The 15,496-nt window shown below is 34.9% G+C and overlaps 3 protein-coding genes across 5 annotated transcripts; 1 reads left to right on the top strand and 2 right to left on the bottom strand.

Annotated features, from left to right (window-relative positions):
• Positions 1–560: 560 nt before the first annotated feature.
• LOC123225070 (ALA-interacting subunit 3-like) lies at positions 561–5,157 on the top strand. Its single transcript, XM_044648919.1, has 8 exons — positions 561–884; positions 1,906–1,964; positions 2,167–2,241; positions 2,327–2,440; positions 2,621–2,691; positions 2,979–3,276; positions 4,050–4,339; positions 4,916–5,157. The coding sequence occupies exons 1-8, from the start codon at positions 797–799 to the stop codon at positions 4,968–4,970; spliced, it is 1,050 nt and encodes a 349-aa protein (XP_044504854.1). The 5' UTR covers positions 561–796; the 3' UTR covers positions 4,971–5,157.
• On the bottom strand, positions 5,084–9,844 carry LOC123225068 (ribosomal RNA large subunit methyltransferase I). Of its 3 annotated transcripts, none has more exons than XM_044648917.1 (8): positions 9,670–9,844; positions 8,839–9,064; positions 8,625–8,729; positions 7,819–8,041; positions 7,050–7,236; positions 6,723–6,907; positions 6,432–6,569; positions 5,084–5,347 (listed from the first exon to the last, which is right to left on the bottom strand). In XM_044648917.1, exons 1-8 carry the CDS (start codon positions 9,767–9,769, stop codon positions 5,219–5,221), a joined length of 1,293 nt encoding a protein of 430 aa, XP_044504852.1. In that variant the 5' UTR covers positions 9,770–9,844; the 3' UTR covers positions 5,084–5,218. The 3 variants fall into 3 exon arrangements, with proteins under 3 accessions (XP_044504852.1, XP_044504853.1, XP_044504851.1); XM_044648918.1 differs by having other exon boundaries at positions 7,050–7,191; positions 8,625–8,759; positions 9,670–9,843; XM_044648916.1 differs by having other exon boundaries at positions 8,625–8,759; positions 9,670–9,840.
• Positions 9,845–10,692: 848 nt separating this feature from the next.
• On the bottom strand, positions 10,693–15,374 carry LOC123226521 (inosine-5'-monophosphate dehydrogenase 2-like). The gene is made up of 5 exons (XM_044651045.1): positions 14,840–15,374; positions 13,736–14,322; positions 13,011–13,190; positions 12,241–12,498; positions 10,693–11,089 (listed from the first exon to the last, which is right to left on the bottom strand). The coding sequence occupies exons 1-5, from the start codon at positions 15,258–15,260 to the stop codon at positions 11,018–11,020; spliced, it is 1,518 nt and encodes a 505-aa protein (XP_044506980.1). The 5' UTR covers positions 15,261–15,374; the 3' UTR covers positions 10,693–11,017.
• Positions 15,375–15,496: the final 122 nt, after the last annotated feature.

Genomic DNA, 15,496 nt, shown 5'->3' on the forward strand with positions numbered 1-15,496 from the left:
TTCAAAATCATTTATTTTTATTATTATTTTATATAAAACAATTATTTTTAGATATTTTTACTTTTTCACCCAGGGACTGGCCCTCCAAGTCCCTCCCTCCCTCCATAGGGCCCGGACCAGACACTGATCTGGGCCTTGTAAACGGAGACAAGGCTTGGGTCGGTTTCTGCTTCCATGGGCAAAGCCAATCCTTTCCTTAAAGCCAATATATTAATAATAATTTAGTGTAACATTAATTAAAATTAATTTTAATTAACATAACACATCAGTTTGGAGTCTAATACAAATCATTTGATTTAACCCTAAGTTAGTTAATCCAATTAAAATTTAATATTAATTTTGGGTTAAATTAGCCGAACGCACCCATATAATCCATGATTAATGAATGGTTTGTGTTAGTTTAGTAGTAAAACAAATTATGCCAAAAAGCCATTTTCATTCTAGAATTTAGAATTGAATGGCTTCTTCTTCTGTAAGGAAAACGTATGGTAAAGAGATAGCAGTCGAGCCAATTTAGTATTCAACATTAATTTTCAAACTTTCAAAAATTATAAGCAAATCTCAATTTTTCATTTAATAGATTAAAAAAAAAATTACTCAGTCTAACTCGTTTTGGATGGATTACTGACTGACTCACCAAGCCGTCCTACAGTACAGAGAGAAGAAAAAGGGAAGCTTCGGTTAAATTTTCAAAGTCAAATCACACAAAGCTAAGCATAAAACCCCTCATTCTCAACTGCCTTGTTTGTTTGTATAATTTCTTTTTTTTTTTTCTTTTCCCTTCTTTGTTTCTGTCATGAACTCCATTACCGCGTCCTCCAGTTCTGCCACCCCAGGATCTGCTGATTCTTCTGCTCCCAGAAGGAATTCCAAGCGTCCCAAGTGTAATTTTCTCCTTTCTTTGCTTTTTCTGACTGCCCACTTGCAGATTTTGTTCTTCTGTTGTTTGTTTTACTCGTTATGTGTTCAGTAGATTGATGATTTTTTTGTTAGGACTTTGATAGTTTACATTTTTTTGCTTGATCTCTTGTTTTCAATCATGGGTTTACTGGATTTTCAGGCGAACCAGACTCTGTATTATTATGTGGTTCTAAAACTGTAAATTAGCTCTTAAATTTGAAGTCAACCTCTCTGCTTAAACTTTTGATCAGAGGCCTTATAAAGCAACGCTTGAGGTTACCTTCCTGCCCAGGTGCAGTAGGCCAATTTTGCCTTAAATTCTAAGCCTATCTGTTTGGTAAAGGAGAAAAGTAAGATAACAGAATAGCGGATTTACAAAAGCATCAATATAATCAAGGTCAACCGTAATCTGCTTAATCCATGGCGTGTTGGTGGGTCGTATATAAATTTGCCACCTTATCTATGTATAATTCTGTAGTTTACAATTTTCTCCTCTTCTCTTCATCCTTCCACCTTTAGTGGTTTTCATAAAAGGCAACGACAATGAATGATAATTGTTCTTGAGGCTTCTTCCATATGATTCTATCAGGTATTGGCTGGTAGTTAATTTAATGTTTTTAGATTAATAAATTTTAATCGTGCACATATATGAAAAATTAGATATTTAATCTAAGTCTTGGTGTTCTAAAATGTAGGGAAGTATTGGATATGACCCTATACACATTTGTTCTTCATGTGTAAGCCTTACTACATGTGAGGGGGAATGTATGGAGGGATAATCATATCTGTTAAAAATTTTCCTATTTCTTTGTTGTAATCTTTTGTGTAATGTATTTCACGTGGGAATGGACTTTGCCATCAACAAGAATTAGATTTGTGATTTCATGCTTTGCATCATGCTTCTTGAACACCTGTCCTTATAACACTTGGCTTCACCAAGTTCTCTATATCTTTCCATGATAGTGATCAACTTAAAACAATTCCTTTATGATGTTTTCTCTACAGATTCAAGGTTTACTCAACAGGAGCTTCCAGCTTGCAAGCCTATCCTCACACCACGATGGGTAAGCTTGCATTGTGCTTCAAATGTGTATAATCAGAATCTTTGAACGTGAAATCAAAACTTCAAATGGTACATGAAATCCCAAATCTGTGTCTCATTTGAAGTCCCAATTTTAGGTTGAAAGATCCCAATCCATATGTATACATATTTACCATGCTAAATTAGGAACTGTATGATTGAATTAAATTCCTTTCTTTATGCAGGTGATTTCAACATTTTTGCTTGTTAGCATTGTATTCATTCCCATTGGAGTTGCTTCCCTCTTTGCTTCCCAAGATGTATGTTTAGCACAAGCCAAGTTTTTGCTAGTCTATTTTTAGTTTTTGTAAGTGCTTGATTACGGATTCTCTTCCTCTCTAACAGGTTGTTGAAATCGTTGATCGATATGAGACTGAATGCATACCACCAGCCAATAGAAGTAATAAGGTTGGATTTATACAAAGCACGGCAGATAAAACTTGTGAGAGAAGAATAAAAGTAAGGCTTTGTTTGTTCTTTTTCTCAATTTACTATTTTATTTGCTGCTATCATTATCATGGCTCTTCCAATATGATTGTTTTTTTGACCAGGTTTGTCGAAGAAGAGATTGAACTTAATTTCTGAGGTTATGAAATGGATGACAATATCTTCTGTCTGCTTTCTTCTTTCTTCTTTTAGGTGACAAAGCATATGAAGAAGCCAGTCTATGTGTACTATGAACTTGACAATTTCTACCAGAATCATCGCAGGTACTTATTTTTTCCCTTTTCATATTTTCAAATAACTTGTGAAACCACATCTTAAAATTCTCACGACAGGTGATTCTTAGGATATTACAATTAACATCTTTCATTCTATTGTTCATTGGGAATGACTCTCATGTGTTTCTGATTATAACAATAATCCTTCACGGCTTTCTATTTTTTCTCCTTTCACTTCATATCATTTTCTGCTGGAATAATTGGGCAACTTAGTCAAGCCACAGAAGAATAGTTCATCATGGTGATTCTTTTGCATACTTATGGTTTGTATTCAGATATGTCAAGAGCCGAAGTGATGCACAGTTGAGAGATCCAAGTAGTGCAAGTGAAACAAGTGACTGTAAGCCTGAAGACATTGCAAATGGAATGCCTATTGTGCCCTGTGGACTTATTGCCTGGAGTTTATTCAATGATACTTACAGTTTTTCCCGTAACAATAAATCATTGGGGGTGAACAAGAAGGATATCTCATGGAAGAGTGATAGGGATAGCAAGTTCAGCAAAAATGTTTTTCCTAAAAATTTTCAGAATGGAACCCTTATAGGTGGTGCAAAGCTCAATGAATCCATACCAGTAAGCTTCTTACCATTTTATTATAAGATTATTATCTGATAGAATTTAGGCATAAAATTAACGTGCCTTCCCCCCTGCTTGATTGTAAACGTCGGTGACCTAACCAAACTGAGCATTTATTTCATTCTTAAAACTATGCACTTTGTTGTTCAAGTGAACCTACCACTTAACAGAATAGTAAAAAGGAAATTAGGACACTGTGGCAGTCTATCCTTTTGAATGAAGAAAAATAGAGATATCCTGAAACAGTTTTGTGACTGCAGTAAATGAAGAAGCAAGGGCATGACTCTATCCCGTTGTAGATTCAGATACTTTTCGTATATAATAACTTGATTTGATCAAATCAATCAGCATCTCTTTAAGGCCTGTTTTGAGCACCTCAAGATAAAATGATTTATGCCACTCTTAAATTCATTTTTAACAGGCTTTTTTTAATAGTAATATAAATGTTTCCTTTCCAAAAAGAGAAAAAAGAAAATTTACCTGGACATTGTTTGGTACCGAAACTTTTTTGGTCAACCTCTTAAGTTTTTTGCCCCTACATTTTTCTATGCATGTGGTGCCTCTTTCTTGGGATTATGTTATTTATGTTTTGCAACCAATTATGTAGTCTGCCTCTATTCTTGTCCCTAACTCTGCCTTTATTTTTTTCTAGTATTCTTCTTTTCAGGAGATTCAATTAATCTTTCACCAATTATTTGGAGACAGTTTTAGATGTTGCTTTGGCATTGTGACAATTGGCTAACATGGTTGAATATGTTTTGTTGCAACAGTTGAGCGAGCAGGAGGACCTTATTGTTTGGATGCGAACTGCAGCCTTGCCAACTTTCAGGAAGTTGTATGGAAAGATAGAGGAGGACCTCCAACAAGATGATGAAATAATTGTAACACTGAAAAACTACTACAATACTTACAGTTTTAATGGCAAGAAGAAGCTTGTTCTCTCAACTACTAGTTGGCTTGGTGGAAAGAATGACTTCCTTGGCATTGCTTATCTAAGTGTTGGAGGGTTGTGCTTCTTTTTGGCTCTGTCATTCACTGTTGTGTATCTGATCAAGCCAAGGTAAATATCTTTATCGCCCATTGTTTTTGCACATGGTTCTTTGACAGTGAGACTGTTAAACTTGAGTACTACATAATTGGTTGAATTTAGGATGTGCCCTTACTATATTTGTTGAACTCAGGTTTATAGCTAATATGTGCTTGAAATAGTAGTTCATTTCTTGGATAAGCGCAGTTGTTGAACACAAATGTGCTATGGCCACTTGTCTTCCATTTTCCTCGTGATATCCAAAACTTATAGAGCCCATCTATTTTTAATATTGCAGAACTGTAACTTACACATCTGTTAGTTAAAATAGATTAAGAAGATACCTCTTTTTTCTTCATTTTTCATAAACTGTATAGGGATTTGAGTTGATGGGTTTAGTTTGTGGCTTTTGGGATATTTTAGTTTCTCTCTCTTTGGTGTTCTTATACACCAGATTTTTGAGATTTTTGTAAAGCTCTTAACTCTCATACAGTGGACACCTGGTCCATGTTTGTATCTCTTTTTTATACATAAATATACTATGGTTTCCTGCAGCTACTAGCACATCTGGTTTCATATTGTAACTGATGTCTTGCATTATTCTTTCAGGCGACTTGGAGATCCTTCATATTTGTCTTGGAACAGAAATCCTGGAAGCCACTAAGCAAATTTATGTAAGCTCATCAGGGGTACTGGCCATGTCAGTTGATGTAATTTTGTGTGTGAATGTTCAAATGATTTTATCCTCTTTGAAAAGTCTCTTGTTATTTAATTAAATTTTGAGCAATAGCATGATTCACTCATTTATGTAAAAATGTGAAATAGCTCAATACAATTATTAGTTTCCTCAACTAATAGCTTTCTTTTTGGAATGATTGGAAGTACAAAATCGGTGTAAATATTCGTAGGCATTTACTGCACTCTAAGTAATATGTTTGACAAGTATGTCCCTTCTGGGTAGGAGGGGTCAACAGGATGATCACAGGCTGCGCTGGCCTGCCGGATAACTGTGATCTTCCTCCCCACTGCCGATGCAGCACCCTGTTCAAAGAGAAAATGGAGTTGAATTAGTAATGCTTGTTGAAGTTTACATGGTATGAGATGCTGGATTTTCAGCTGGTGTACTAATGTTGAATACTTTAATCAACAAAGATTCTATCATACTTTAGTTGTAATGAGACAAGTTATCATCCAAATTTTTTGAAAAAAACAAGAGGGAAAAAGTAAGTCGATTAACATGTTACGTATAGAGTTGGAAGCAAGTTGAGTTAAGTCACTTATTATTGGTCTCGAGCATGGCTTGATTTGGTTTATGCAAGGTTCAAATATAGATTTGACAATTCATATTATTAGATTGTGTTTGTACCGTGTTAGTTCAAGTTTTGTATCAAATTTTTTTAATTTTAACTCAATTCTTAAATATTTAAATTAATCTAAAATTATTTATTATTTTCATTCATCAAAATATTTTTACTATTTTAATTTCTTTATTAAATTATTTCAACCTATCATTAATAAAACATATAATATAATATTTTGTCTTATTTATAAATAGTCTAAAAATTAAATACTACAATCTTTAAAACACATTAATAATTTGACTAATCAAATCACATTCTTATTGTTTTAATAATTAAATAAAATATTTAAACAAAACAAAAAAATAATATAAGTAATTATAATTATATAAAGATATAATTATGTAAATACGTAAAAACTTTTAACTACAGTTTATATTGTCTTTCAATATTTCTATAATTTATCTTTAATAAATTTTTATTAAAATAATATTTTTATAGTTTATGAATTTATCAAATATTATTCAAAGTTCAACGTTTGAGTTGTATGTGCGAAATTTAAAAAGTAAACACTAAAATATAAAAGTTTAGTAAGGAAATGAAGTTTGATGGAGTGTAAGTGTAGGATTTTTTTAGAGGTTTATTGATATTATACTCAAATCGAGAGAGATTAAACTCACCAAGCGAAGAAACATGAAGCTCAATTCAAAAAAAACAGAGCTGAGCCGCTTGCAAGCTACTCGCAGCTCAACTCGTTTGCAAAACTATTAACATCAATGATAGCAAATACTTGATTTGGGTAAGGGAATATGGGGAAAACTACTTGCCTGGAGAATGCGCAGGAAGATTCCACTTTGAGTCATTGCTCCTGAACATGAACAGGTCATGAGAAGACCACCTCTCTTTGTTAATTGCATTGCCAATGCATTCAAATTCCTGTACATGCCTGATGCACTTTGTAGATCCTGGAATTGATCATCAAGCCACATCAATATCCACAAAAATTACAAAGTAACATGAAAGAAATTATTGGGCAAACGCTAAAAAACAAGCACATAAGCAAGCAAACAAAACAGACAAAGTGAAAGAATACAACTCAAATCAACTAAACATCATACCTTTCTTCTAGGAGCCAGTTTTGGGGGATCCAAAATAACTATATCCCATAATTCTTTTTTAGAAAGAGCACCCTTCATAAATTCAGTTGCATCTTCTCTCAGAAAGGCTATTTTTCCAGGATCCAGGTTGTTCAGGATAATATTTTCTCTAGCAAGCTCCAGAGCAGGTAGTGATGTATCAACACCTGATAGAATATAAGAAACACTACAATAAAAAACTATTTAGAAACAAACTGCCTTCAATATAATTAAGGCAGTCATACATACAAGGGCTTTTTGTAAGACATCAAACTTGATAATTGAAAGAACTGGGAGGGATAACTTTACCAGTTACATTTATAGCACCTCCTCTCATAGCATTCAGAGAAAAACCACCACTATAGCAACAAATGTCAAGAACTTTCTTTCCATTTGAAATTGTTGATATGAACTGACGGTTTTCACGCTGATCAGCATAAAATCCAGTCTTCTGGCCATCCATCGAAATTGCATAAGATATCCCGTTTTCTAAAACCTGGCAAATGAAAATGACAGCAGCAGAACACTCATGCTTGCTAGATCTTATAAACAATGTGGAGCCTAAAGTGCAAGAATGCATTCTCAGAAACTTTGCATATCGTTTAATTTCCCAATCATTGACATGTATCCTAGAAGAAATTGTTCAATTGAAATTTCCCAAAAGTTGAGTGTATTCAAATATAAAGCCTAATATCAATTTTGGCTTCCTGATGGAAGCTGTGGTTATAGGATTCAAAATTTCAGTCACAATGATAATGCAGAAAGAAAGATTAGTCAAAAACTTGCGAATTTTTGTTACAGTAAGAAACAATTTTCTGTGTTGGCTGAGATATGCTAAGGATCACTTACATCATAGCAAATTTTCTAAAGAAATGATCCAATGCAACAAGGGTCTAAAGCTGTTAACATTTGCCACTGAAAATGCATCCATCCTTTATACAGCGGTAGAGAGTCAAATTAAAGTATTCTTGCAATGTTCACCATACCTTCAGTCTAAGCCTTTAAGATTTCAATCACTATGAATAAAACATTTGCATCGGTAAACTAACTGAATCTAATTTTTGAAGTAACTTCTAACCTTTGTTCTTTCAGGGCATGTAGATTGATGCATTTCTTTCAAATCCAACACATCCACCCCTTCGTCTTTTAAAATTTCAATAGATGGTCTCCATTTTATATGATTGATGCCATCAATTCTACTGATGCAAGCCTCAATCTCTGGTTTATACTTCTCAACCCAAGCTGAAGATGATGCAATGACTGCTAACTCTCCGAAGACATCAACAATTATTCCTGACAACCTGCAGGGTAAGAACCCAATTAGCTTGACTTGGACAATTCAGAGTGAAACAGAAAAGATAAATCATGGATAGTTTTTATAGCATGACTACATTAATAGATTTACAAAAGATGCTTGTTAATTCTCAAATAAAACACCTCATGTGTCCAATCCTGGAGTGATGAACTAAAATTGCAGATAACTTGGTGTATGCTTGTTAATAGACACATGCGAATTATCATAAGCATACAAAAAACATGACATATGATTAGAATAGCTAGACAAGATACATCAAATGATTAACTTTCTTTTACAAGAAACTAATAAATTTGTTTAGTCATGGACAACCAAGGAAGAAGAAACAATTTTATACAATAATGCAATATGTAATTGTACCTCGCTGGAACAAAAATCCAATAATACATATAAAACACACCCAAAACTCCTCCCAAATTGAGATTATAACATTGAAAAGAAGAATCTTGAAACTCCTTATCCACTGAAGCCCAAAGGAAAGCATAACTTCAAATTATTATCTAGTTATAGTGTATGGACATATAAAAGTCTTTATATAGGAAACAATGGTATTAATGTATTTCACAGACCTGTCTCCTTCACTATTGACAAGACGGTATGCATTTGTATTAGCTGATGGAAGCCCCAAACTCCTACGTAACTTTAGAGCTGCATCAATTCTTGTTTCAATCAGTCTGTCCATGTTCAGTGCACAAGAAGGATCTCTGTAAAACATTCATTAAGAACTTAAGAGCCACATAAACAGGTGAGCCATAACTAGGAAGCCTTTAATCGAATTCACACCTAGCTGCTTCCTCTTCCAGCTGCATGAGCCGAACACAGAACATAGAAACTGAATTGTACAAGCCCCACGCAATTGGTTTCTCTGTTCCGTCGGCTACTAGTACAACATCTCCAGTCCTGGGCGGTGGCCTACCAATTATTCTATCAACTGCCCCACTATAGACCATTGGGCTTCCATCCTTGAAAAGTTGTGCCTTCCCTTTTTTAAGTACAACCTTGGCAATACCTAGAGACACAAAACAATGGAAAGAGACTTTAAAATCTATGCTACAATTCACATAAAAACAGTAATGAATTTTGCATATAACACTTTGCCAAAGCTAACATGATAAAGACAATCCAATAACAGTCTTTGCATCTCCCAAATTGACCCCATTAAAATATAAACCCTAAGGAAACATTGCAAAGCATAACAAAATAATAAAATATAAATGAAAAAATTCCGGTTGAATTGAACAACATCACAAGTTGGTCTTATATTCAAGGAATCCTATTACCAAAATTCGAAAGTTTTTTTAAGCCATCTGGGTGGAGAAAGATCAATGCCGCAGTTTATCTATTTTTATAAGCCTCAGAAACATTTCAGTGATTCTTAAGAAGAAGCAAAATTATAACAATAAAAAACACGAAAAAATTATATATCCCACCAAAAATGGAAAGTTAAGAGCACCCCAAAAAGAAATTTGAAAAATTTATGTAACTTAAGAAACCACTGTATTGTGAGGTGTATTTTCAAGTAACAAAGAAAGTATATTGAGCCCATATGCATTAAAAACCACAAACTCATATGAACACTTTTGTAAAAACTATGTAAAGAGAAAAAGATGAGACCTTTGGGTTGAGAAGAAGCAAGTTCTTGGAGGGTAGTGGTGGCTGGCAATGAAGAGAGAGAGAGACACTTCATAAGTCGAGTTGGAACCTGAAGCTGCATGTTGTTTCTGTTAACAATTGTTGAGGACAAAGTTCGAGTCTATGAGATGATATGTACATTCCGGGTCGTGGGTCGGGAAACCAATTAACCCATTATCCTCATTTTTAACTGTCCGGACTCATGGACCTCAATTTTATTCTTGGAATTCAGGCCAAATTGACCATATTTCCCATTAAGGAAAAACCTACCAAGTTCGAATAAAGGTTCCTTTAAACTCATTTTAAATTCAAATAATTTAATTTGAGTTCGCTTGAATATTTCAAAGAAGTAAACAATAACACCAAAAGGCAAATTTTCAATGAATTTTTGAATTCGAATCAAATTACAACTTTGACTTGAGTCTTCAAGCAAAATATGAAAAAAAAAAAAAGTTTTTTGATTTTCTATTTTTATTGAATAAAAGTTTCCTAAACAAACTAAATTTTTATAGCACTCTTTAAGGATCTTTAATATTTAGAAATTTTTGCTGATTTCCTGACTATAGTCTCAATATATTAATGAAACTTTCCTCATATAGCTACCAATACAATCTTGATTTTGATACACTTTCTTCTCTAATTAGGCCGACATATTTTTTTAATGCTAATTGCTTATCTTCTGCAAATAGCACCAAAATCCATCTTCTGACCAAGTTTACTTAATGCATTGATCAATCAGAAACCAGCACTATCTGGCATGCATCTTATTTTGTATGGTTCCTTTTTCTCTGTACTGATTGAATGTACCAAAGATTGGCATTTGAACCTTCTTATAAAACAATAAAATTATATGCATAACGGGGAAATTACAGGACTGGGAAACGTTCGTGGAATATCACAGAAAGAATGGTTCTGTTAGCAGTATTTTTAGTCCCAATGTCATCTATGGAAATTTCCCTACTATTCACAATTAGAACCTATGTGGAAGTGGAAGGGAGAATCAAAGGAAGAGAAATTGAATGCGTTCATAATATTAGATATAAGTCATTACATCATTAATTAAATGAAAAGCAAAAAAATTATACTAATATAAATATAATCTCCCCTGCACAAGGGATTCGAAGTAGCTACTTCATTCCAAACAAAAAATCAGCACAGATCCATGAGGATACTTGATTCTTCACTGCCCTGGCTTAATCCCCGGTGACTTCACAAGAGCTCAAAACAAATTGCACCAACCAAATTTACTTACTGTTCATACTAAACCATCAATCAGAAACCAAGCAAGATCTCAGCAGCAATGTACAGGTAGCAGAGCAGTTAAAAAATCTCAGAAGGATTTCTTTTCATAGGAAACCAGCCCATGTACTCCACCTTCAACTTGTGCAGCTCCTGTTCTGACCTGTACAAACCGAAGGAACAGACAAGTTCAGCTAATAGAAACCACATGGATTATCATCGAATCACACATCTGAAAAATCTGCTCACATTGCAAAACCAAGCATGGCAAAGTTCTGATAATTGAAGGACAATTTTTCTGACTTACAAACGAATTTTCTATAAACAATGCTTACTTCAGTAAAGCAATTGAAAATTATGCAAGTTCAAATTAGTTTCCTGGTTTCTGTGTCAATGTGCCTACCTCCATCTTGGCGTGTGATGTGTAAGAAAAGTGAAGATACTGCTCTTCCTTCAATGTTCTAAATCATAGGCTAGAGTATGGAAAGAATCTAGAATATCATGTGTTATCCCAGATTCTTGTGAGGCTTTACTTACAGAGAACATCTTTGCTTTTGAGGAAGAAAGAGGGCCAAATCACTTTGGACATGTATCATGTCAGCTTTTCTTTGGGTTATATGACAAGTAAGAAATAATTGTATTTCTTATGGGAAATGTGATGTAATAGTGAGGTCTTGTGGGACAAGATTAGACTTTTTGCTTCTATTTGGCCTCCAGTTTCGAAAGAATTCAAGGAATTTTCCTTTTTCCTTTTTCATCTTAAATGGGGAGGGTTTTGGGCTAACTTTGTACACTTGGCTTGTTTATAGAAATGAGAACATTAGTCACTAACTTGCATATATATGGCTCCCTCATTAGGATATTTGGTATTTTTGTGGATTTCTATTCCACTGTTGTACTTATCTCATTCTCTTTTTAGTATATATAGTTTTATTGTTTCCTATCAAAAAATAAAAAAAGTTAGCTTGTTTCCTTGTTACTTCAGAAAAGTAAAAGACAGTATAAAGATCTTTATGTTAATTAGTACTCATTTGAAACTGATGTTCCAAAACTACCCCTATCAATTTTTCTGTTATAAACTTGAAACCCCTTAACCATAAAATATTTATCTACTTATCTTTTTATCATGCCAAAGAGCTTTCCTAATGCTACAATTAGATTATCTCAATTGCTCAGATTAATCAATTTTTCCTATACATATTGCCACTAATGTAACAATAATACCTATCAGAGTCATGAATAAAAAATCAGCAAAAATCATCAGAATATCTCCATAATCGCTTCAGAAGAACAATAGCAAATGGTTAGCCATACCTCCAGCCTGAGAGTTCTTGACCTCAAAAGCTCATGACCTGATTGCAGGGAAGAAGCACCAAGATCCTGGAACCCTTGCTTGACTGCTTGCATTGTGTACGGAATGAACTTCAAAACTGATCCTTTGTCTGCAACAGCTCCAACAACCCCCTGTGCAATCTTTAGCTTAGCTGTATCACCCAAGTATCTTGCATCGCTCCCCTTAGTCATCGCTTCAAGGGAACCCATGCCACGGTATTTCTTTACCCGGAAGCCACCCTAATAGAGAAAAACAACACTATAGTCTTGAACAAGTTCCAATTATACAGCAAAGAGAGGTATACATGCATGTTAATAAGACACTAGAATGGACATAAAACTCAATTATGCAACATTCTACTGTCTATTTCCTTAGCAACATAGGGTTGACCAATAGTAAAACTAACGTGTTTCTTCAGAAATCATTTATAACCATGCACATTATAAAGACAAAATAGAATTAACAATAGGAAACATTGAAAGATTCAGGAAACTACAAAATTCCATCTAAGAAATATTCTACTAGTAAATAACCACGGATTGATTACTATAATAGAACTTTCATCTCCATTCATGAAACACGTTATACTTATCACAATATATGGAAAAGCAAAAACTAATACCCTCAATTTGATAAAATATTCAAATAATACAGTATGACTGGATTGATAAAGCAAAAGGACAATGCCACAAAAAGATGAAAACTCAGAGGAGTCTCATCCACACCACTTCATGTAGGAGTAGTATCATACCTGATACTGGTAAGTTCCAGGAGCCTCTGTACTTCCAGCTAAGAAGCTCCCCATCATTACGGTAGATGCCCCCAGGGTCAAAGCCTTAACAATATGTCCAGAGTTTGAAATGCCACCATCAGCAATGACAGGCACACCATTTTGTGCAGCAATAGATGAAACTTTGTAAACAGCAGTTGCCTGAAAGTATGTTTGGGACAAAAGAAATTAGTTACATGATCCAGTAAACATTTCTGAAAATGAAAAAAAGACTAAAAAAATCATGGTAAGAGTTTACTTCTTCCAGAGTATACTATCCATCACAAGGAGAAAGTGGGAAAATAATGAATCACAAGACTCATTAAGACTAAAAATAATTGAACACCAATCTAACTCTTAGTAGTATAAATGACTCAATTTGCACCCTGCTAACAATAAATAAAAGAAATTGCTCTCAGTGCCATACAACACATGTAAAAGCCTTGCACAAAATCAGAAATTTATGCTGAAGAAGAAGCCATTATTTTGATTACTACAAAAATTAGCTAAGTAGAAGCTTAATCTATTTCTAAAAGAAAAGATCATTTCCAAAAGTGACCTAATGTCTATATCAACACCCAAAAAGGATCACTACAATACAATACATTGCAGTACAATTTATTTGAGCATAAGTAGTGTCCATTCACCCAAGTACATATAAAAAAATTCACAGCAAATAGTCTAGTTTGTAAAGCAAAACCTTATACCTGTCCTCGTCCAACCGCACAAACCTCTTGTGTGGTACATATGGACCCAGACCCCATCCCTACTCTTAGTCCATCCACACCAGCCTGAATCAAATTCTGTGCCTGATACATTGTCACAACATTTCCACCAATCACATCCAACTCAGGATAAGTCTTCTTCACATACTTGATCATCTCAATCTGATAACTTGAATTCCCTTGAGAACTATCCAACACTATCACATTCACCCCAGCCTTCACCAAGTGTTCTAGCCTCTGCTTATCAGATTCCCTAGTCCCAATTGCTGCCCCCACCATCCACTTTCCATCAGGCCCCACACTGCCCTTCCCCAATCTTGGATACCCTTTTATTCTCTCCACATCCTCCTTCAAAGCCACATCTACCACCTCACCATTACTTTCCAAAACAACAAAATCCAGCTCTTTTTTCTCCAACAGTCCACTAATTTGATCCAAATCATATTCCAAGGGGGCATAAAACTTGGAACTGCAATCACGCATATAATCAAAAATTTTTACTTTCTTATCATTCAGATTCTCCCAATCAGATCTAGCCACATAACCCAATATCTTTGATCTTTCAGCACCTGAGATAGTAAAAAAGAGGTAAGCCCATGAAACTCAAGTCAATATATTTCTTACCAAGCTAGGAATATGTCCTGTCATGAAAATATGGTAATGCAGACACTTTACAAATATAACTTTTTCACGTTACTTATACAATGACGTTAGTGGCCAAGATATCTATCCTAGTAACATACCAAAGGCACTAAATTAATACAAGGAACACAGAAACTTAAATTTTACAAATTTAACTTTTCACGTTGCTGATTTTATTGTTTCACTGACTAACTTCTCCCGCTCGTAATTTCACTTTTTCATAAACTAACTTGTCACGTTACTGATTTCATTCTTTCACAAACCTTCATCCAAGTAACTAGCTAAACGCACTAAATTCAGTAAGAAGATTTTGGGTATAATCCCAAAATCCATTAAATCATCAATACACGCGTCACTAACTTTTTGAGTTACTATTTCGTTCTATCATTAACTTTACCGAAACCCCTATCCAGTATCATATCTAATCACAATAAAGTCAACCACCTGACTCGGTGACAAAGAGATGATTGTAATCCCCAAACTCCGTCGCGTCATCTATAGAGGCGTCCGGCGTCCTAAAAATAGCCGAATTTGATGAAAAGATCGGGACGCGGCGGGACTTGGCTGAGGCAACGAGACTAGCTTGCTCGGAGGGCGTGCAGTTGGAGTGAACAATACCGATGCCTCCGAGAGCAGCCATGGCGGCGGCCATGTTGCCCTCAGTAACAGTGTCCATGGGCGAGGCAACACAAGGGATGGAGAGTTCGATGTTACGAGTGAGGCGTGTAGAGAGCGAGACAGCATCGGTTGGGAAGTCGATGTAGTGAGGGAGAAAGATAACGTCATCGTAAGTGTATGAGTAGCCTTGGTTGAAAAGCCTATCGGCGGAGAAACCGTCGTCAATCGGCGGGGGAGAGAAGTCCATCACAGTGGTAGTTGTGGAGGTGGCGCCACCGCGAGAGAGAACGACGTAGACTTCTTAATGTTAGGGTTTAATTTGAAAATGGGATGGTGAGGTGAAATATGGAGGGAACAGGCAAATTTAGGTGCTTAAGTTTCTATAGTAAGACAAGAGACAATGTTTCGTAATTTCTCGTTTCGAGCGCCGATATTCACGCATCACGATACTTTATGATATTTTTAGAGTTCACTTCACTAGCT

Source organism: Mangifera indica, chromosome 9 (genome assembly GCF_011075055.1).
Source record: "Mangifera indica cultivar Alphonso chromosome 9, CATAS_Mindica_2.1, whole genome shotgun sequence".
Taxonomy (NCBI): domain Eukaryota; kingdom Viridiplantae; phylum Streptophyta; class Magnoliopsida; order Sapindales; family Anacardiaceae; genus Mangifera; species Mangifera indica.